General features: G+C 43.6%; 1 protein-coding gene across 1 annotated transcript in view; it reads left to right on the forward strand.

Annotated features, from left to right (window-relative positions):
- STT3B (STT3 oligosaccharyltransferase complex catalytic subunit B) overlaps positions 1–22260 on the forward strand; it is a 110123-nt gene that overhangs the window by 16475 nt on the left and 71388 nt on the right. Inside the window, exons 2-3 of the mRNA XM_083188649.1 lie at positions 18324–18432; positions 21910–22197. Of these exons, the coding sequence (XP_083044775.1) occupies positions 18324–18432; positions 21910–22197 (397 nt within the window). The remainder of the gene's footprint in view (positions 1–18323; positions 18433–21909; positions 22198–22260) is intronic.

Here is a 22260-nt window from a genome sequence, read left to right on the forward strand (position 1 = left end):
GATTATTTTGCTGCCTTTTTATTTTTTAGATGCTTGCATTTTGCAAATGTATTGTCAGAATAGTGGTTAAACCTGTGAGGTTTGCAAGTAACATATCCTAGCTATAAATAGAAGGTGATATGGTTTGGAACATTTGCAAGGGTCCTTCCCCGTGCTGTGTGAATGGCACACTTGTAAATTCTGACAGCATCCATTACACCTGCTCAGCTAAAGCTTCTTAAGACGTGTTGTTGGAAATTGTTGGTTTTCATGCATTGTCCTTGAATCCTATACTATTACTACTTCTATTCCTACAGGGATTTCTATAGACTTATGATCATCCATTGCAAAAAAATAACTAAAAATGTAAATATAAAATCAGTCTTCATAAATGTGACTTCTGATTAGTAAAGCTCCATGTAATGTCTTTAGGGAACATCTGTACTCGTAGCGTGTTCTCTTTGTGGTCCTGTGACTGTGTAGTGCATTTATTCTTTAAAGGTGCAGTATACTAGGGTACAACCCTTCTAGATGTAATCTGTGTTGCTCTTCTAAAACAAAGTGCATTCTTCAAAATCTTTCATTAGAAATGTGCATGTCCTTCAAGAATGTAGTTACTTTAATGCATTGCTCAGTTTATTTGCTGTAGGCAGTTCTCCTCCTCTCCCCCACCTCCCATGTTGCTGGCACCAAGATCATTTCAAATGAGGCTCGCCAGCAAGTGGCAGCCATGTTTGTTTTGGATGAAAAGAAAGGTTTATGAAACTCTCTTTTTCTGGCTCTGTTGGAATATACTGCTGCCCACTCTAGTATTTGTAGAGCTGTTGACATTTTGAGTATATTTGTCTGTTTAAATCTTCCTATGTGTAATGTATATTTCCTAGAATGGTATATTCAGGGTATGGAAACTGGCAATTTTACCTCCAGTCACACTTTTGTTTCTCTAAACATCCCTTGCCCGAAAAAAAGGTTTATTTAAATGTTCATGTGCTTTATAAATGCCTAACCATTTGAGTGCCCAAGTGAATTTGTCAAAATAAGTGTGAATATTTTCAACAAAACATTTTTATTCATAATGACCGTAATGTTTACCTTTTTTATATAGGAAATATATTTTACACAACATATTTTATTTTCATTTATATAACAAATGTGAGCGACGCTGGCACATATTTTAACATTTCTCAGAGAGATGTTGGCACTCAAAGGATTAAGGCTTGTAGACATGGGACGATTTCAGTATTATCTATATAGTCAAATTCGTTGATACGTATCCTGTGCGTCAGTGATATGTGCTGAGCAATCTGAGCTAAATTAGATCTCTCAGCACAGGGCTGAATTTGCCCCATGTGTATGGGACTTTAGAATCATGCTTGTATGAAAGCTAGACAGAAATCCACTTTCAATATGTATTTTCTTTTTTTTGTGTGTTAAATCTTGTTTTGCTACTTTTCATGTTTGCCTGGTCTTTTAATAGATCCTTGTCCATCTGTGAAGTCTCTGCGTGTATTTTTTCATGCGAAGTGCACTAAAACGTTTACTGTTCAATGTAAACTTCTGTGACAGCTGACTCGGGGAAAGTATTAGAAGAGGCATCATTTTCGAGAGAGCTTTTTCTGTGTGGCAATTTTTGTTCAACAATGCTTATTGTAACTGAAAGCGATGTTAAAAGGGATTTAAATTCAATTCTGTCAGTTCCACTTAGGAGAATACTGTCAATTTCATGTCCTTGAAAAATATAGCTCCAAACCTATAACGTGGTTTAGTGCTCCTCATCAGGAGCCTTGCATTCTGTGTCTGGCCTGTATGTATTAGGGCTGTAAAAAAAAAAAAAAAAAATCCAGTGTCTTCCCACTGAGGCTTAAATAATAGATTTAATCAAAATGATTCTTTCTAGGTCATGAGGATTTGTTTTGCTAGTGAAATGTTTGTAGCTATAGATGAAGGCTTGTCCATTTTATCTTTCTTCCTGTTCAAGTGGCTGCTTTCTATTTTGTTTCCTTATTTGGTAGAGTGATAGAACCTTAGAAATTGTCTCATAGGAAATATTCCTCTCCCTCCCACCTGCTTATTGCCACATTCTCATTATCCATTGGCAAACAAGAAAATAAACAGCCGTACAACATGGCTAGCCGTTTGAGCCATTTCGTGGTTAAACATTAATATCTCAAATCTTCATTGCCTTATATAAAATTTGACATTACACGTTTTCTTTAATTAAGAACATAGTATATCTCTTAATGATCTATGGGCACATTTTAATTGGCTACTCATTGGCTTGCATGATCTGTTTCTACACTGAGATTGCAGAGTGCTTCAGATTACCAGACCTGTGCTAGTGATGCCTGAATAGGGATTAATTTGCACTGATGTATGAAGGTCTGCACCAGTGGTACTGGAACCAGGTTCATATTGGTTGCACCAATTTTTTTAGATGGCAAAACGCACCTTTCCTAGTAGGTTTGAATAACCTAAAAAAAAATAATAATAATTAGATCATCACGACCACAATCTGCAAATTTAAAGCGGCTATCATTGGTGTGCTTTTATACCGGATGCCTGCAATTAATAAGGCTTAGATGGGCATGTATGCATCACTTTAGCTGCTTAAACGCCCTTACTGTCTTCATGTCTATTATGCTGCGTTGGGAAGGTGATGCCGTGGAGGGGATAGCGGGGCCGTGCTGCATGTAGTTGTAACTACAAATGGTTGTTATCGGCAAATGCTGTGTAGAATATTGCCTAGTGTATATCCATCATTACTATTCCAAAGCAGATTGTATATGTCAGCAATATGCTAACTTTCCCCTATCTTTGCTGAATTTAATGAAAGCATATTATCCTGTTTACTAGCAAAGATTCTGAATATCTGCTGTGCAGAAAAGTAATATTCCCAGCTTTGTGTGTCCCTTAAGTGTGACTGCAGACACTCCCCTCTATGGAAGGACACTTTAAATTGGATTCCAGCTGCTTCTGTCTGTTGGTTTCCTATGTAGTAGTTTTTCACACTAGGCGCTTATGTCTGAGCTTTGTAGGATTGCAATTTTTCCATCGTATTTCATACTGTGTACTGGAGTTTTATCCAAGCACATGATCATTGGGGATGTTGTTAGTTAAGTTCTGAAGAGGGATGTGTAAAAACACTGTAAACATTCTATGTGATAACAAAAGGCTTAGTAAAACTAACAATCCCATTTATAAAGCTGTGCATTTCACAACATCCATCATAGATGGGAATAAGACATAAATCTCTCCCATTATGCCTTCTCTTCTGAAGAGGATGAGCGATATGCCCAAGGGAGGCACGTTCCACTGTTCCTGAAGATCTTGTGACACCAATAGCTGTGCTGCTTCAGCTATGAGCCGTGTGTGGTAAATCTCTGACATCTGCAAATGTCTATAAAGGTGTGTGTTCTATTTAATATATATAAAAATAATATATCTATCTCATAATTAATCTTAAACACACACGTAGAGTATTCCTTATTCGTATTTACCCAAAAACAAAAATATTCTAAAAACAATGATTTTTGGAATGTATTTTGTCTTTTTTTTTTTTTTGGAGTGGGGGGGGATTCCCGTCTGCCTTCCCGTCTGCCTTCCCGTCTGCCTTCCCGTCTGCCTTCCCGTCTGCCTTCCCGTCTGCCTTCCCGTCTGCCTTCCCGTCTGCCTTCCCGTCTGCCTTCCCGTCTGCCTTCCCGTCTGCCTTCCCGTCTGCCTTCCCGTCTGCCTTCCCGTCTGCCTTCCCGTCTGCCTTCCCGTCTGCCTTCCCGTCTGCCTTCCCGTCTGCCTTCCCGTCTGCCTTCCCGTCTGCCTTCCCGTCTGCCTTCCCGTCTGCCTTCCCGTCTGCCTTCCCGTCTGCCTTCCCGTCTGCCTTCCCGTCTGCCTTCCCGTCTGCCTTCCCGTCTGCCTTCCCGTCTGCCTTCCCGTCTGCCTTCCCGTCTGCCTTCCCGTCTGCCTTCCCGTCTGCCTTCCCGTCTGCCTTCCCGTCTGCCTTCCCGTCTGCCTTCCCGTCTGCCTTCCCGTCTGCCTTCCCGTCTGCCTTCCATCCCCCACATAGTTTGCTTGGCACATACGTTGGTCAGTGAGTTGCCTGGATCATAGAGCTGCCTATGGTTCCAATGATGCACTGGCACACACATAATGCATCATTGGGACCGGGGATGCCTCTGAATATACTAAAATCCCTGAATAATCACTTATCCAAAATGCGCTCTCTAATCTATATCTATCTACACATATATAATCAGATTGGGTGCATCACCTTACAAATGACATCAGCAGAAACTAAAAATGCAGACTGTTTGAATCTGTTCAATTAGGAGCAAAGGGAGCAATTTACCATTGTAATTGCATCTAAATGCCAGCAACGGTAGCAGAACTCTCCCCTTGCAGCCCAATATCACTATCGGTATGACAGGGTTAGATCGAACATGGTATGGTCAACCACCCTTCGTTGACCCGGCTTAGTTAGATGCGTTAAGATAGTCGGCTGCCGGCAGTAATAGTTTGACACCTGCGGGACCATGGCCAACTGGACTTTTTCGGGATTTTTTTGGTTCCGGTCCACTTGCATCATTGTTTACATAGTTACAGTAGAATAGAATAGTGTGCCGAGCGTAGCATGGCACCGTGCTTGAAGCATGGCGAAGGGACACCGTACAGATACAGTGTCCCCAGGACCCCTGTGACATTCGGCACCAAAAAAATCCTGAAAGTCCCGTCGACCATGGTCCCGCCGATCAGCTGCCGGTGTCCAACTAGCGTTACTGCTGCTCTAGCGGCCGTTGACTATCTTTACGTCTCTAACAAAGCAAGATTGACTAAAGGTGGTTGACCATACAATGGTCAATCTAAACCCTGTCGACCCCGCTATACCACAACCAATTAGTTGGACCCTTAGAATACACAACATTGTGGAACATGGGATACATGTTAGAAGAGCAGTGTTGTATATGCAGTCATAGACACAGAAGTAGTACCTACTGTTAGGCCATAAAGTTTGGCACTGTTACTGGCAATGGGAGTGATGGTATATGTAAGGAGGCAGGGGAATGTGAATGGTAGAGCTCCATTTTCATAGAAAGCAATTTATTCTGATACAGTAGTGTGATTTCTATGTGTTTTTTTATATAGGTGGATTACTCCTTTTAACAATGAAATGTGTTTATATTTTAAGAGTTCTGTCTGCCCAGTGTATTTTTAATTTCTAAATGTGTTCTGTTCTTTAAATGCTGCAGGGTCTGTCACTAGAACCAAATTTTCTATTTCAATGGTCCTGGTGACACAGCTCAACACTGGATGTAGGAGGGTCCGAAGGAGCCAGGCACCTATCCTAAAGCTTTAGAGGGTAGGCTCCTCCCCTACTGCATCCCTGGACTCTTCAGTTCGTGTTAGGTGCCCACTGGAGTGGGTACTATTCTAAAGGGCTGCGGGAGCAGCCGAAGAATTAGAGTAGTTAGGGAATTTTTATTGTTTTATTAACTTTCACCCTAGCTAGGTAGGCACAGTGTGAGGATTCTCATAGTGAATCCTCACACTGCTAGCGCAGCAGGAGCTGACAGAAGCGCGTCCTGTCAGCTCACTGTGCACAGGGGAGACGCTGTCTGGTCTCCCTGTGCAGCGCTTACAGCCTCTTTTAAGAGGCTGCCTGGGCTCCGGAGTACCCTGAAACCGGCTCCACGTTTAGGTGGGGATCATGGGGGACAGGCGCTCCGTGATGGCGGCGGCCATTTTATGCAGAGCTTACACGCTGAGCTCCTATATTGAGAGGACAGCAGCGTTGTGACAGGCATGTTCCAAGTGGTCCCCAGTCGAGGGGGAGACACTGGAACTAGGAAATCCTACCTAGGGAGCGGCTGACTGGGGGTGGTTGGCACCAAAAGTCACGGACCCCGCAGCAGCAGGGACTTTTGGTCTCTTCCCTCACTCTGACTTTGGCGCCTTTCAGAACGCTTGCAGCGGAGCTGAGCTGGCTTACTGATCCTGGCAGAGTGACTTGGATTTCCTGGGCATCGTTTCCCCGCAGTTGAAACCAACAGACAGCTAAGTGATTGGGTGCATTGACTCTGTATAAACGCTGGTACATTGTTTGCACTGTATATATTTATATATTTTCACTTGCATCATGTCTGAGCATCAGGCTGTGGTTTTGGGGGAGGGAGCCCTTAGTGCACTGAGCGCGTGCAATGTTTGCACACAAAAGTTTGTCCCTGAGCAGATGGCCAAGGGGGGCTTATGTATTACTTGCGCTGATGTGAGACCCATGGGCAGTGAATCCCATAGGGCAGAGCAGATTGAACCTGCGTGGGCCAGGGCCCTAGGCAGGTCAGTAAACGCTTTGGTGCAGCTTCTGGACAGGCAGAGTGATGTGTTGGTAGAATCACAGAGACCTATGCCATCATCTCAGCAGTCTTCTGGCTCCTTGCCTCTTACCCAGGCAGATCCTGCTCTTATTCAGGTGATGCAGGATACTGCTAAGGGGATCAACAGGTTCAGTGAAATACTGGACAAAATAGATGTTGATGTTACAGGGACCCCTAAAAGGTCTTATGCTATGCCTCCTGTGGTAGATGAGGAGGAGGGAGCGTATACTGACATTCCCTGGGATCAGGGTGATGATTTTGAAGAGACCTCTGCGGCTGGTATAGAGGATCTTATTGTAGCTGTGAAACAGGCTTTAAAACTGTCTGTAGAGGATAAAACTCCTGTTAAAGGTGTTTTTAAGCGACAGCGGAAGAAAGCTGTTACTTTTCCTTCAGATGAGGGGTTGCAGGAATTGTTGGAAGGGGCTTGGAAAACCCTGGATAAGAGGCAACAGATGCCTAAGAGATTCCTTAGTCTGTACCCCATGCCAGAGTCTCATGCGGAGCTCTGGGAAAAGTTGCCTGTTGTGGATGCTTCAGTGGCACGTTTGTCCAAAGCTACGGTATTGCCAATGCAGGGCGGTGCAGCTTTTAAGGATTCTGTGGATAAAAAGCTTGAGGGAAACCTCAAGGCTATTTTTGAAGGGGTGGGGTTTACCCTACGGCCCCTTATTGCTTCAGCCTGGGTCTCTAAGGCCATGATAGAATGGGCTGGTGAATTATGCACCATGCTGCAGGCTGACCCTGGTGCGTTGCTTCTAGCAGAAAAGATTAAAGCTGCTGCAGAGTATGCGGTGGAAGCAGAGGAGGAAGCTCTGAAAATGGCGACCAGAGTGTCCACAGTCTCCATTAATGCCAGGAGAGTGCTCTGGCTTAAGGCCTGGGAAGCGGACAATGAGTCCAAGAAGGCCCTAGAAATGTTAGCTTTCAAGGGAAAGTTACTTTTTGGTACTGAATTAGAGGAGATTATAAAACAAGCCACGGGCGGAAAGAGTACATTTCTGCCGGCTCCCTCAGCAAAGCAGACGTCCAGATTCTCTGCTTTTAGGCCGTCCTTTCGGCCCTCCCCTAGAGGTGGTGCGTCCTTTCGAGGACAGTCTTTCAGGGGAAAGTTTCAGTCCTCTAGGGGCAAGACACAAAAGTCCAAGTTTGGCTCCTTTCACAAGAAGCCTGCCTCCAAAGGAGAAGACAAACCCTCTGCATGACTGTCAGGGGATGTGCCCGACAGGGATAAAGGTGGGGGGGGGCGTCTCACACACTTCAGGGACACATGGGCTTCTCTAGGCCAGGATGCCTGGGTGTTAGATATTATAACCCAGGGTTACAAAATCCCTTTCAGAGGTCCGCCTCCGAAGAGGTTCATCCCCACATCCTTGCCAAAACAGGCGCTCCTTCGCACAGCTCTTATGAGAGCGGCTCATTCCCTTTTGGAAAAAGGGGTGGTTACTCCGGTTCCCAGGGCAGAGTGGAAGAAAGGCTTTTACTCCACGCTGTTCCTGGTGCCCAAACCAGACGGGTCTTTCAGACCAATACTAAATTTGAAATCCCTAAATGTTCATCTATGGGTAGACCATTTCAAAATGGAGTCCTTGCGGTCAGTACTCCTGAGTTTGGACCAGGGAGAATTTTTGGCGTCCATGGATGTCCAGGACGCATATCTGCACGTTGCTATACACCCGGAACATCAGACCCTGTTGAGGTTTGCTATAGGAGACCTGCATTTACAATTCCGGGCGTTACCCTTTGGGCTGGTAACCGCACCTAGGGTTTTCACCAAAATAATGTCAGTGATGGCGGCGGTGTTGAGACTCAGGGGAATCACAGTAATACCCTATTTGGACGATCTCCTGTTCAAAGCAGAGTCAGCAGCCATGCTTCAGAGTCACTTGGCAGAGGCCATCAGTTTTTTGCAGGCTCACGGCTGGATTTTAAATTTGCAAAAATCTCAGTTGATACCATCACAGAGGCTCCAATTCTTGGGGGTCATACTAGATACCCATCTCCACCGGGTATTTCTCCCGGAGGTAAAGGCCAGGGACTTGGTCACCTTAGTCCAGGAGATTCTCAGGGCGCGGAGCATCTCAGTGTGGAGGGGTCTCAAGCTCCTGGGGAAAATTGTGGCGTCGTTCGAGACGCTTCATTATGCCAGGTTCCATTCTCGGGTGTTCCAATGGAACATTTTGTCAGCATGGTCAGGGAACACTCTGACCATGAAGTCGGAGATGATAGTGTTGTCTTCGGACACTCGAGATTCCTTGAAATGGTGGACAGATGTGAATTCCCTTCAGTGGGGCCGGTCATTACAGACCTGGGACTGGTTGGTAGTAACTACCGACGCCAGCCTAAGGGGCTGGGGGGCAGTAGTCCTGGATCTCAGGCTGCAGGGCCTGTGGACATCAGAAGAATCAGTATTACCAATAAACATCTTGGAGCTGAGAGCCGTCTGGAAAGTGATTTCCTTGGCGGGAGACAGGTTACGGAACCTCCCTTTGAGGATTCAGACAGACAATGCCACAGCTGTGGCGTATCTGAATCACCAGGGAGGTACACGCAGCAAATTGGCCATGTGGGAGGTGTCCAGAATCTTCCTATGGGCGGAACAGAATGTTCCAGCTGTATCGGCTATATTCATTCCAGGAGTAGAGAATATAGAAGCCGACTTCCTGAGCAGGGAGGAGCTCAAGGAAGGGGAATGGAGCCTACACCCTCAGGTGTTTCAACAGATAACTTTGAAGTGGGGAACTCCGAATGTGAACCTGATGGCATCCAGGTTCAATCATCAAGTGCCCAGGTTCTATTCCAGAACGAGGGATCCACTAGCGGAGGCAGTGGATGCCATGACTACTCAATGGCAGGGAGATCTTCTTTATGCATTCCCTCCAGTACCAATGTTAGCGAGACTTTTGAAGAGAATACAGGACCAAAAGGTTCCGGTGATCCTTGTGGCTCCAGATTGGCCAAGGAGGTCTTGGTACGCGAGACTTCAGAGGTTGTCTGTGGACTCATGGCGTCTACCTCTGAGACCAGATCTGCTAAGACAAGGCCCATTCAATCACCTGGATTCCGATCGATTGATTTTGACGGCCTGGCTATTGAAGCCGCCATCTTGAAAAGGAAAGGGTTTTCTGAGGCAGTAGTGCAGACTATGATAAAAGCCAGGAAAACTGTATCATCGGCAAATTATTATAGAGTCTGGAAGACTTACATTAGATGGTGTGAGAGGAGAAAGGCTCACACATCTCATTTCAAGTTATCAAGAATGTTGGAATTCTTACAAGATGGTTTTTCATCGGGCCTAAGCCTTCAGTCACTGAAGGTGCAGATTTCGGCCTTGTCCATCTACTTTCAAAAAAGGATAGCCATTTTGCTGGAAATTCAAACATTTTTACAAGGGGTATCCAGGTTGAAACCCCCATACAAGCAACCAGTAGCGCCTTGGGATCTGTCACTGGTTTTGGATTGCCTTCAGAAGGCACCATTTGAACCTTTAAGGTCGGCGGACTTTAAGTTTCTCACGTGGAAGCTAGTGTTTTTGTTGGCAGTAGCATCTGCTAAAAGAGTGTCAGAGTTGGGAGCTTTGTCATGCAAATCTCCCTTCTTAATTTTTCATGATGACAGGGCTGTTTTGAGAACAGTACCTCAGTTTTTACCAAAGGTAGTTTCTGCCTTTCATTTAAATCAGGAGATAATTCTACCTGTGTTTCAACCCCCAGAGGGTTCTAAGAAAAGGGACAAGTTGAAGACTTTGGATGTTGTACGTGCTTTACGCATCTATGTGGACAGAGTAAAGAGTGTTAGAAAGACTGACACATGATTGGTTCTGTATGACATACACAAAATTGGTTGGCCTGCATCTAAGCAGACTATTGCTAGGTGGTTGCGATCTGTGATAGCCTTTGCATACACCAAAGTGGGTAGGCCTGTACCGGCCAGAATTAATGCGCATACCACCAGGTCAGTTGCCACCTCTTGGGCGGTTCGACATGGGGCCACAGCTGAGCAGGTTTGCAGAGCTGCCACTTGGTCATCTGTTCACACCTTTGCCAAATTCTATAGATTCCATGAGTTCGCGTCGGAGGACGCATCATTCGGGCGAGCAGTGCTGAGAGCTGCAGACCTGAGCGTACCCTCCCAAAGGACCGGCTCTGGAACGTCCCAGTGTTGAGCTGTGTCACCAGGACCATTGAAAGAGAAAAAGGGATTTTTGTAAGAACTTACCGTTCGAATCCCTTTCTCTGATATGGTCCTGGTGACACAGCGATCCCTCCCTTGCGCTCAGTAAGTATGCCAGAAGTTCATGTTAAAATGGTTAAAAGTTAACAGTTTCTGTTATAAAATGTGCATATAATATGTGCAGGCGTTTGTACTGAGTTAATGTATTCCAGTGGCTTTGAAAGATTGAACTGAAGAGTCCAGGGATGCAGTAGGGGAGGAGCCTACCCTCTAAAGCTTTAGGATAAGTGCCTGGCTCCTTCGGACCCTCCTACATCCAGTGTTGAGCTGTGTCACCAGGACCATATCAGAGAAAGGGATTCGAACGGTAAGTTCTTACAAAAATCCCTTTTTAAACCAGCAAAAATAATAATGTTGGTCCAAAAACAAATATTGTACAGACTCTGCTTAGTACCTGCAGGTTGTGATCTTTCCTGCCTTAAGTGTCCTGTAACACGCTCCAGTCACCGGATGGCAAGCACTGTTTCATACTGCCAGAGGGGACAATGTATTAACCACTGGGTCCACAAGAAATTTTATTTGTAGATTCTCTCTGTGTTGCCGGGTTCTGTCCTAGCTCCTGCAATTTTACTTTTATGGATTTAATCTCCTTTTAAGGCTAGTAAAACAGTAAAAGTTAATGTGACTATCTTGTACTTAGAGCCAGTATATGGAATACTTCACTCGTATAAAATCCCATATACCTACAACTCGTGAATGGCGATTTGCCATACTGGTTTTATATGACAATTTAAAAAAAAAATTTTTTTTTTCTAGAACAACTAATAGAAATTGAACAAATTCATACTGTAAAACAAAAGCCTCCCTTTTTGGTCTCCGCACACCGCTACCAGAATCTTCAGAGGACCTACGTATGTGTGGAGAAGTCAAATGCGGTTTATCACTGCACATGAATGGCCCTAGTGTATAGCCACACTTACAGTCTAGCAAGAAATGAAACCGAAGGCTTAAGTAGTTATTTTGTGCAGAAATAGAACAAAACTGACCCCTTGTTTTTGGAATCCTAACCTCTACTCCAAAAGTTAATTTATTGTCTTTACCCCCCCCCCCCCCCCTTTTTTTTTTTTTTTTAAACCTTTTTCTTTTGCTGCTGCCGTAAACTCAAATTCACCATCTTTCTTTTTACCATTGTTAACGTGAAGTATGTTTTTTATTTGTTTGTCACTCCGAGTATAAATAATGAGTGTCAATATTTTTCCATCTTAAAGTTCTTTACCGCTTTGGTGTAATGTTCTACTCTCCTGCTTATTCCCCTTGGTAGCGAGCTCGGTACTTCTGTTTTGTGTGTGTGTGTATATGTATGTTTTTATATATGCATTCAATCATACCGACTGTACATAATGTGCTCAACCTTGCATGCAAGCAACCATTATGCATAAGAGAAAGGGGTTTACCCTATAAATTGCACAAAGCCTATTACCAGATGAATGAATTTAGTAATAGTTTTCACAAAATTTCAGCAGTTTCCATATGACTGTTGTAGCTTTAAACTCAAATTTGGACCAGCTGTACGTAGATATATGTTAATTGTACCCGTCCATGTATCACAGCTGTAGACTTGCCTGTATCGGAAGTTGATTACACCCCATAAGTTTCTTTCCAATATGGCTGGTTGGAAACAAAATCTGCTAATGTCTGGGGGTGGGGGGTGGGGGTAACGATTGGTCAGCAGGTAACTAAAGAAAGGGAAATCGGTGCCTAAATAATTTGTAACTACTGGATCTCATTACGGTTAATGTAGTGCCACATGTATAGGGCTTTACAGGTGGTATCATTCCACCCCAGCAAAGCTGTAATAGGGTCACCAATAATAAAATGAAAATGTGATCCATTTGAAAAATTAGGATGCAGTTAGCATCCCAGAGGTCTGGATGCCCGTGTTCAGTGTACCGACCCAGTCATCCCGACTTTCCTTACAACAGTTGTGTCAGAACTCTGAATAGATCAGGATGCCGACTCCAAAAATACACACAGCCAGAATCTATTGGTAAGTATTCAGGGCTTGCTAGAGGGTGGCTGGGGAAGGGAGGTTAGGTTTAGGCACTAGGGGAGGGACTTAGGTTAGGCTGCGGGGAGCGGTACTTACAAAGGGGAGTAGGGTTCAGCATCTACAAGGTGGGGGTCCGGCTTAGGTACATACAATGGGAGGTTAGGATGGTAGAAGGGGGTGAGGTCCACAGGGTGTTTATGTACCCTGTCCCATATCGGTATACCCCACACTGGCATCCTGACTCCTGGTCATCTGTATATAGAACAAAAAAAATCATATGGCTGTTTAGTGTTTAGGAGACTACTGTAACATTTTGTTAACAGACATCTTTGTCTGCAGCTTGCTTATGTAGCAACTGCCAATTTACATATAAAATGCTTCCACAATACTGTTCTTGCAGCTTTGCTTTAAATCTTCATTTTGCTGATTGCTTACTACAGTTATCCTGGCACCTGTACCTTTGGAACTTATGCTGCTTTCACAACGCAAAACCTGCTTAGACCAGGTATTTAAAACGTTTTTTTTAAAACGGGTCAGAGCAAGTGTAACCCCTTTCACATTGCATGTAAATACCTGGTCTAAAGCAGGTTTGCGGTGTGAAAGCAGCACATGGAAGTGGTTAGTAAATAAAGGTTACTTCAGAAGTCAGGCATGCGTTATATAATACATGTCACACCTGGGTATATATAATCTGGCTCCGGTGGTCTGAGTGTCAGCTCTGCGGATCAGCAGACAGTGACACCCGTAGTCCCGCTCCCAGTCTCTCCAGTCCAGGTGGAAGCGGGGAGCACAGTAATCCCAGCTGTCCTCCTATTCCCATCCCCACTGTCAGCAGCACATGTTTCCTTCGCTGTCTGTCCCCCAGCACTAACCACACAAACCGCGGCAACCTCTCCTCATGTTTCCCAGCTGGGAAGCTCAGCCTGCGAACATCGTGTGCTCCGAGAATGCAGCTTCCGGGGCAGGACGGAGGCGTATGGGCTGCTGTAAAGAGGGCTGTGTAATGTCACACACTGCATACCTCGCTGCTTCTGGGCACACATCACAGGTACCCATCCACCGGTACCTAAGGCAGGGTACACTGAGCATTAGCTGGTCCCCTCTGAGCCAGCGCCGTGCATATTTAATGAGCCAGACGCTCATTACATATGCACATATGTAATGAACGGTCGGCTCATTAATATGCACGGCGCTGGGGACCAATAGTGCTCACTGCTGCCTAAGTAACATTTCAGACCCGTTCAGACCGCAAAAAAAATGGGTCTGAAACGGGTAGGACCCTGCTATTATACCGTTTCCAAAAAAACATTTTTTTTTGGGAACTGTATAATCACTCTGCACCTTTCAGACCGCACAGATTACCGTTTAAAATCTGCAAAATACCGTTTTTTTAGTGCGGTCTGAAAGGGGCATCAGCTTAATGCTATTTCTCCATTGGGGAACCATAAAATAGCACTAGAAGTGAAGACGCCAGTACTGCCAGAAAACAGTCAGTAGGACTCCTATTAACATTGTTAGTTGAAGAGTTTGCAACTAGCTGCAGCAATTGGGATTTAGCTTTTTGATGTACTTCTAAATGTAGGCCTATCCGGGTGGATTCAGTTACATGCGAGTTTGCAGAAGCAATCTTGCATTAAAAAACTCAAACAATCTGAGAAAAGAGAGATAGCAGGACCGTACAGAAAAGAAGTACTGGCAGCACGAATTCATGTGTGTATTCCATTATAATAGGGGTAATTCCATTGTTTTACCAGGCTTCATTCAGAGCAATTCATGCTTCATTAAGAGCAATTCATGCCGCCCATTACTTTAACTTATTTGTGCCCAAAAACACTGGGTTTAGTTGCGGCTGGCAGCTAGACCAGTCTGAAGTACTGACTTGAGCACCTTAACTCCCATTTGGGCATCCAAACCATAGATCTTTTGCACGTTTCCTCAGGAGGCTGTGACCAGAAATAACTGCCTCAGGCAATGGGCAATTGAATGGCTCCACTTACTTATGGTGCCTGATAACACAAGTGAATTCCTTTCCATGAACCAGGTACCGTTACTACTTACCTTAAACTTACCATTGTGAAATCCTGTACTATCACAATTTTGTGTACTTGTTTACTTTTTTGTATTTTGTAATGCCATTAAATACAAATGGAGTATGAAAGAAGACCGGAAATGTCAGGGGTAAAGGTCTATATGGCATAAAGAAAATGAGACAAATAAAAACATGGATAGCTGTGTTTGTGCTGATCTGTGTGACCAGTGATTTCAGCATAATTGCTTCACAAACAGAGACATTTCCAGCAACTGTGAGGACTCTGCAGGCAGCCTACGAAGGTTGTAAACTTGTGAGAAGTTATTTTTATGCAGGTTGTTATTAGGGGCAATCTGGTTCAGATTTCCAAATGTTGCCATAAATACATTGGTGCTGCTGTATAGGTCCAGTCCAGTGATAATGCTGTATGATTACAGTGGTCCTGTCATGTATAATTCTAGGGGTGAGCCAAGTGTACAGTAGAATTCATGAGGTGCTGCTAAGTCTGCCATATCAGTCCAGGGGTGCCGCTATCTGTACCATATAATTCCATGTGTGCTGTATCAGGTCAGGGGTGCCACCATCTATGCCAAATAATTCCTGGGGTGCTGCTAAGTGTACAGTATCAGTCGTGTGTTTGTGCCGCCCATTTGTGTCACTGTGCATAGTCATGCATCTACCTCTGTGCAACCTATTGGCTTAAAATCAACATTGTGAGGTGTTTAGGATAGACTGGAAATGAGTGGAATTGAATGCTATTGAGGTTAATAATAGCGAAGGAACCCAAAAAAACCCTCTAATTTTTTAAAAATCCAGATACGAAACACAAAAATGGTGGAGTTTTTTTTAACCGATCCAGATAGACACAAAAAAGTGGTCGTGCCCACCCCTAGTTGTATACTTTCATTTTATAAAATACCACAAAGTGTAGCTCCTACACTGATCTAAAGAGTATGGGCCAAATTTAGCATAAGTTTTTAGTTTTTTGTGAGTGATCTCAAAATAACAACTCCTTACACTAGCCATACAGCACAGAGGAAGGCTGTCACATATGCTGGGACCCTCCCCACAATGCCATTTCAAAATCTATATTGCGAAGCGCTTGCATCTTAGGGTAGCCCCCTGCCTAGGCCGCATAGCTGGTAAGGCAGGCTCTTGGCCACCATGTTTTTGGTCGTCCCGCTCCCTGATCTTCTGTTACTTGTGTTCTCCTTGTATGCAAGCCATTTTAGACTACTTATTGTGGTTTTGACACCCAATCAGTGCACTTTGGGGTATATTCAATGCCCTATGACAGCTAGCTCGCCGGTCCGTATTCAGCTGACCCACCTGCACTCGCCGTTCCTACCTCGTTGGTTTTTTTTCAGCGATGAGGAAATGGTGAGTTCGGCCATCAAAACGGTGAGGGTCCTTGCTATATGCAGAAAGCTCACTTAATTAGCGGCTAACCTTGCTGTTCGGGAGAAACCTCACCGTCCTCTGATGGCGAGGATTCCCCCGGAACATAGAATAGGGCGAGGGGGTTAGCTGGCGAGGGTGGCTTGTTTTGCCGAAAACAAGCCACTCTCGCCGCAGAGCCTTTAGCCAGCAGCATTGAATACCGCCCTTGGTACTTGTGGATGATCACGGCTTCCATCGCATGCCAAATGTAGTGGCATGCGATTGGATACGATTTTTGCCGTTTTTAGGCATTTTTTTTAAATATCGCATCGCATGCGATTTTTAACAGAAATGCATCCAAATACATTGAAATTTGTATCAAACATGTTAAATGGCCCCCAAATGTCATTTTTCAGGCTGTACCACCCCCACTATCAACGCGAACCCGAAGCGTGGCGAGCGGCGGCGGTACGCGTCCTACGACCTTTTCATACCCCCACTATCCACGTCGGTGTGGACTTGAGAATAGAAAGTGTGGCGAGTGCAGCGGACACCTGTGAAGCCCGCGAGGGGACGTGTATACCTGTGAAGGTATCAGTGTCCCCTCGCGGGGCTCGCTGCGCTCGCCACACTTTCTATTCTCAACTCCACGCCGACGTGGATAGTGGGGGTATGAAAAGGTCGTAGGAATCGTACCGCTGCGCTCGCCACGCTACGGGTTCGCGTTGATAGTGGGGGTGGTACAGCCTGAAAAATGACATTTGGGGGCCATTGAACATGTTTGATACAAATTTCAATGCATTTGGATGCATTTCTGTTAAAAATCGCATGTGATGCGATTTTTTTTTACCATACGATGCACATCGTGGGAGCCGTGATTGTCCACAAGTACCCCGCCCTTTGTGGTGCATCTATTGTATTCGATGAGTTTAGCAAATGTGGTCTGTTTTGGCTTGATGCATGATTAAAACATTATATTTGAAATGGTGCCCCTTAACCTTCCATTACTCTCACCACTGCTCCAAAGCTCTGAATTCTCTGCGGATTACTGCTTTCCATGTACTTCATTAGTGATACTAGAAGTTATTACTTTTACCAACCAGTACTTAGCAATATTGGACCCTCCTGCACACCCTGCTGTTTCCTTTATTTATTGCCAGTTATTTATATAGCGGACACATATTTGAACATTTAAATCAGTCCCTGCCCCAGTGGAGTTTACAATCTATATTTCCTACCACATCCATCCATTTATTTATTTATTTTAGGGTTAGTTTTTTCGGGAACCAATTAACCTACCAGTATATCTTTGGATTGTGGGAGGAAACCCACGCAAGCACACGGAAAATATATGTACTCCGCACAATTAGGGCCATGGTGGGAATCTAAACCATTATCTCAGTGCTGTGTGGCAGGTAATCCGTGCATGGTACACCATCGGTGCTAACCCCAATCTATCAAAGCGCTACTATGTGGATTAGATGCCGGGCATAATATGTTTTAGCCTGTTGTAGGAAAGGAAGTTTGCATATAGTAGTATGGAGAACCCATTTTATCATGACATATTTTAAGTTTTTGAAGTAACTTGTTGAATGGGCAGTTATTTTATAGTTTCTGGTGGGTAAAATAATTGATGTTGGGACAACTGTGCTGTAACTCTTTGATCAGTAATCCAGATACATATATTGTAGCTACCAAATGAGCTGATATTAAAATAAAGTCAGATTGGTTATCTTGCAAACTTCATTATAAATTGTAATAATACAGCATACGTGAGGTACAAATGTTAAATATTTCAGCGAGCTATTGCCTCCTCCTGTATGTAATGGGAGAGCAACCCCCTCCCATTCCATCCTATTTTTTGTCTTATTTATTCAAATTTTACAATTGACCCAGACAGCACAGCAGCCGTTGCTGTGAAGTGGATTCAAATCCTTATGCTTTGGCAGCCAGTAGTGGGCACCCAATGGAGCTATTCAAATGTTACTCCGTTTGGGCAAATATGACTGCCAGGGACGTCATTTCAGCTTGCAAACCCCCCCGGGTGGCGTCACTCCCATTAGTTTGGCAGGGGCCTGACTTTAATTAAACGCAGTAGAAACTGCCATTTTTAAATATCGCCCTTCTCTTTAGATGAAACGTGATAAAACTTTTGAATACAGCCTATAGTGTACAGCCACTTTTACAGTATTCTCATTGGTTACATGCTACAGTATACACCAAATAGGCCTCTACTACAGAGTACACCCTAGGTTAAGATTGAATATTGTGGCAAATATCAAGCATGGTTTTTTTTTTTGTTTGTTTGTTTTTTAAATAGCTCACAGATTTACTTTGCTTTTTGCAGGTTCAACTACAGATCGACACATCACTTAGCGTTTCACGGGTTTTATGAATTTTTAAATTGGTTCGACGAACGAGCATGGTATCCACTAGGAAGAATAGTCGGTGGGACGGTAAGTGTCTTATACAAAAAAATATATCTTTATTATGTGAAGTGTTATAGATACTGTGTGTATCTACACTGCAGTGTGAGCCTGTTTGTGCGCAGGTATATAGAAGACCAATAACAGGTAGTCCCTTTTTTAACAAAGGGAGAATATTAGTAATACTAACATTATATAGTGTAACACATTGATTTTTCTTGCCATTCTGTTCCCATTTTTAAGATGACTAGAAGTAGAACGGTGATTAGCTTTAATTCTTAACGAAACATCAAAGCAGTAGGCAGAAGTGTGACATTTTAGTCCAGATTGGCGCACAACCAAGGGCTTTAGTCCATGTGAAAGTTGATTGCTTGTGGCTTCCACTTCAATCTAAGCATCTTCATTACCCCAACATATAGTGTATGTGAGGCTGACAGATGGGAATGGCCACCATTTCTCACCTATGGTAGTGAATTACTGGAAAGCCTTTTCTGATGGTTTTTGCTGTTACCTTCTATTTTTGCAGTGGTTGGCTCTGGTAACTGCTGAATAAAAATTATGTATTGCCTTTAATGTTCCATTATCCTGTCTTAATAACTTTGATCAAGCAGAAAGGCGTCTGTATTGGTTACCCTGTTGAATGTAGTGAGAGGTTGTGTATGTTTGCGGTTTGGGTGGGAGGTCGTTGTCTATCCCCTCAGCGAGTTTGGTTATGAATCAGAAGTTGTGTACTTCAGGTAAAAATGACTAGTGGTATCCTCTGAGAAGACAAAATGGTGATCGCATTAAACAAATACCTGCTTTAGATTGTATCGTTTAAACTAGCTTCTGCTAATTATCCGTCTAGCATAGTAGATGGATTGAGTCTGCACTTTCCACCATGGGTGTGTTGTTTTTTTTATTTTGTTTTTTTTTGTGTGCATTAACCTCACCAGAGTGCAGCTATACCTTATTTCCAAGATCCCTCTGATGGATATTCATTTGATGGTGTTTTAAGGCCGAGCGGAGAGGAGTTTAAAATGAGCAGTGATATATTAAAGCACATGTTCTTAAAGTCTGTCTCCTCACAGAATCAAGTGAGCTAATTAGCTCCACCTGTGAATCGTTTAAAATGTGTCAGTAATGAGTGCACCTGTCGGGTGACCTGGAAAACATGAACTGTGTAGGGTTCTGAGGACCGAGTTTGGGAACCGTTGTATTAAAGGGAATGCATTAATGTTGACTTTTGTCAAGCAGCTTTATTGATGCATGGCATACTGTATTCACTGATATTTCACTTGTGGTCTTTTGAAAAGCGCAAATTGTCCTTTACCCCACCGGTCAACCCTGAACTCCGATTTAATGTATGTTTAATCAAACTGCGATGCTTGGGCTGTTTTCAGATTGTATTTTATTTTCCCATATGAAAATCTCTTCTGAAAATACATTTTTAGAGCGGCTTACTGAAAACTAGATTTGGGAAAGATTCCAATTAAGTCATTAAATGTTCTGATATAATTGGTATGTTGAAAAAGAATGCTGTTTTCTTTCTGAAAGGAGGATATTTAACTTTTTAACCCAGCTATTTGCAGCACGTAAGATAAGCGCATGATCCTAAAATCCTATATCTTCCAACCGTGTAAATTATAAACTACAATCTCAAACTCCAGCTCTCAGTTGGCAGAGGTTTACTTAAGGTTTCTGTTCTAGTTTGTATACAACCTTTTTCTTTTTGCTATAAAAGTCACTTCTGCAATTCTGCAATTGCAATGTATTATGTACCACCACCATATAATGTGCATTATTTTCAGAGAGGATCACTGAAAATAAGCCATACTTACTGTTTAACCCTTTCGCTGGTTGCTCGCCCTATTTTGTGATCCGGGGGAATCCTCTCCATCAGAGGCAGGCGAGGTTCGCGGCTAATGCAGCAAGCCCGCTGAATATAACCGCGAGCCTCGCTATTTTGATGGATGCACTTGCTGTTTCCACCTCGCTTTTTAGAAATAGCGAGATGGAACGGCGAGTGCAGGGGATTAGTTGAATACTGAGGGCGGGCTATGACGTTGAGCATTAGGCGCTGCTAGCTATCATGGCTCGTCTGCTTGGCATTTAATATACCCCTAATATCCAACCGTTCAATGGACATTTAGGATGTATTCACAGCAGTACAGATCTCCAGTTATGAGGTCCTAGATAATACCCTTCACAATGCAGACATTGGCACAACTCCAATGAGAGAGTCAGTTTTGTTTTTTTAAAGTGTCAATTATTTAAAATGCAAAATCTGTTTAGTTTTGTTTTTTGAATTATTGGTGCTATAAAAATACAAACTGGAGTCACACCCTTGTTTACGTCTCATAGGGTGTTACATAAGGCTTGTGGTCTTTTGTACTGTATTTCCCATAGCATGCTAATTGCTGACTTTTTTGTGTGTATGGTTAATACATTCAGGCAATGCACTAGCTGATGAACCTTTCACACTGCCTGTCTGTGTAGGAGCAGTTTGTATGCTCCATACACTTACTTATTAGGCTAGAAAGGAAGCAATCCACCCAGTTTGCCTAAAGGTGCCCATACACGTACCAATTACCCGGTACTTTTTGTGCTAAAATAGCATCGTTGTGCATATGTTGTGCATGGGATGTGATGCTATTTTAGCACAAAAAGTACCGGGTAATTGGTAAATGTATGGGCACCTTTAGTACTACTTGCAAAATAGTCCACAAATGGTCCACAATGTGTGGCATGCCAGCTGCTTTGAAACTACACATCCCAACATACCCTGCTAGATCCTGTTAAAACTGTGGCAAGAAATGCTGGGATGTGAATTTTGGTTTTTGTAGGTGCTGTTGTGCCACAGGTTGCCTACCCTGTTCTAAAGGGTTTATTTATTTCAATTTTAAGATACGGATTTTAACAATGTTGTAAATGTAAAAGTGCTTTTGTGTAGGGCATGCTACAATTTTGCCAATCCCTATTCGCAACATTGTGGCAGGACATACTGGTATGTGTAGTTCCGCAACACCTAGAGGGCTACATGTTGCGCATGCTTGGTTTAGGGGATCACTGCTTGTGCACCCCAGAAATATTTTACAAAGCATAAGGCAATAATTACCATATTGATTTAAGTCTGAAAAAACTTTTAGCCTATTGTAGTGTTGTCTGTTGCATGCTTGGCCAACCTGTGACTCTCCAGCTGTTGTGAAACCACAAGTCCCAGCATACCCTGTCACCATTTTGCCATTAAGGGATGCTACAGCTGTAGCAGGGCATGCTGGGATGTGTAGTTTCACAACAGCTGGGGAGTCACAGGTTGACCAGGCCTGGTCGATTGCAGTGCTGACCAGTTGGCTAGATGCATCCATACTAAATTACTGAGAAAAATATCTTCATCTAAGCTCCATTGATTTTGCAGTTCTGTAAGCACATATTCATGGATGTACAGTACTTGGACAGTGCTAATCTGTAGTGAGAGTAAATGTAATTTGTTTCCTTTCTGACCTGATCTCTCTCCTCCCATTGCAGGTGTACCCTGGGCTGATGGTCACAGCCGGCCTCTTTCATTGGATTTTAAATATGCTGAACTTAACCGTGCATATAAGAGATGTGTGCGTGTTCCTAGCACCAGTTTTCAGCGGCCTTACATCAATTTCCACCTTTTTGCTCACTCGAGAACTGTGGAACCAGGGAGCAGGCCTTCTAGCTGCCTGCTTCATTGCTATAGTGCCAGGCTACATATCCCGATCAGTAGCTGGATCTTTTGACAATGAAGGCATTGCTATTTTTGCACTGCAGTTTACATATTATTTGTGGGTAAGTAATTGGATTTTCCTCTTCCCTGTAGCCTTTCTCCACGCTCTGGCAGAGAAACAATAA

Source organism: Crinia signifera, chromosome 5, assembly GCF_055691185.1.
Source record: "Crinia signifera chromosome 5, ASM5569118v1, whole genome shotgun sequence".
In the NCBI taxonomy this organism is placed as follows: Eukaryota; Metazoa; Chordata; class Amphibia; order Anura; family Myobatrachidae; genus Crinia; species Crinia signifera.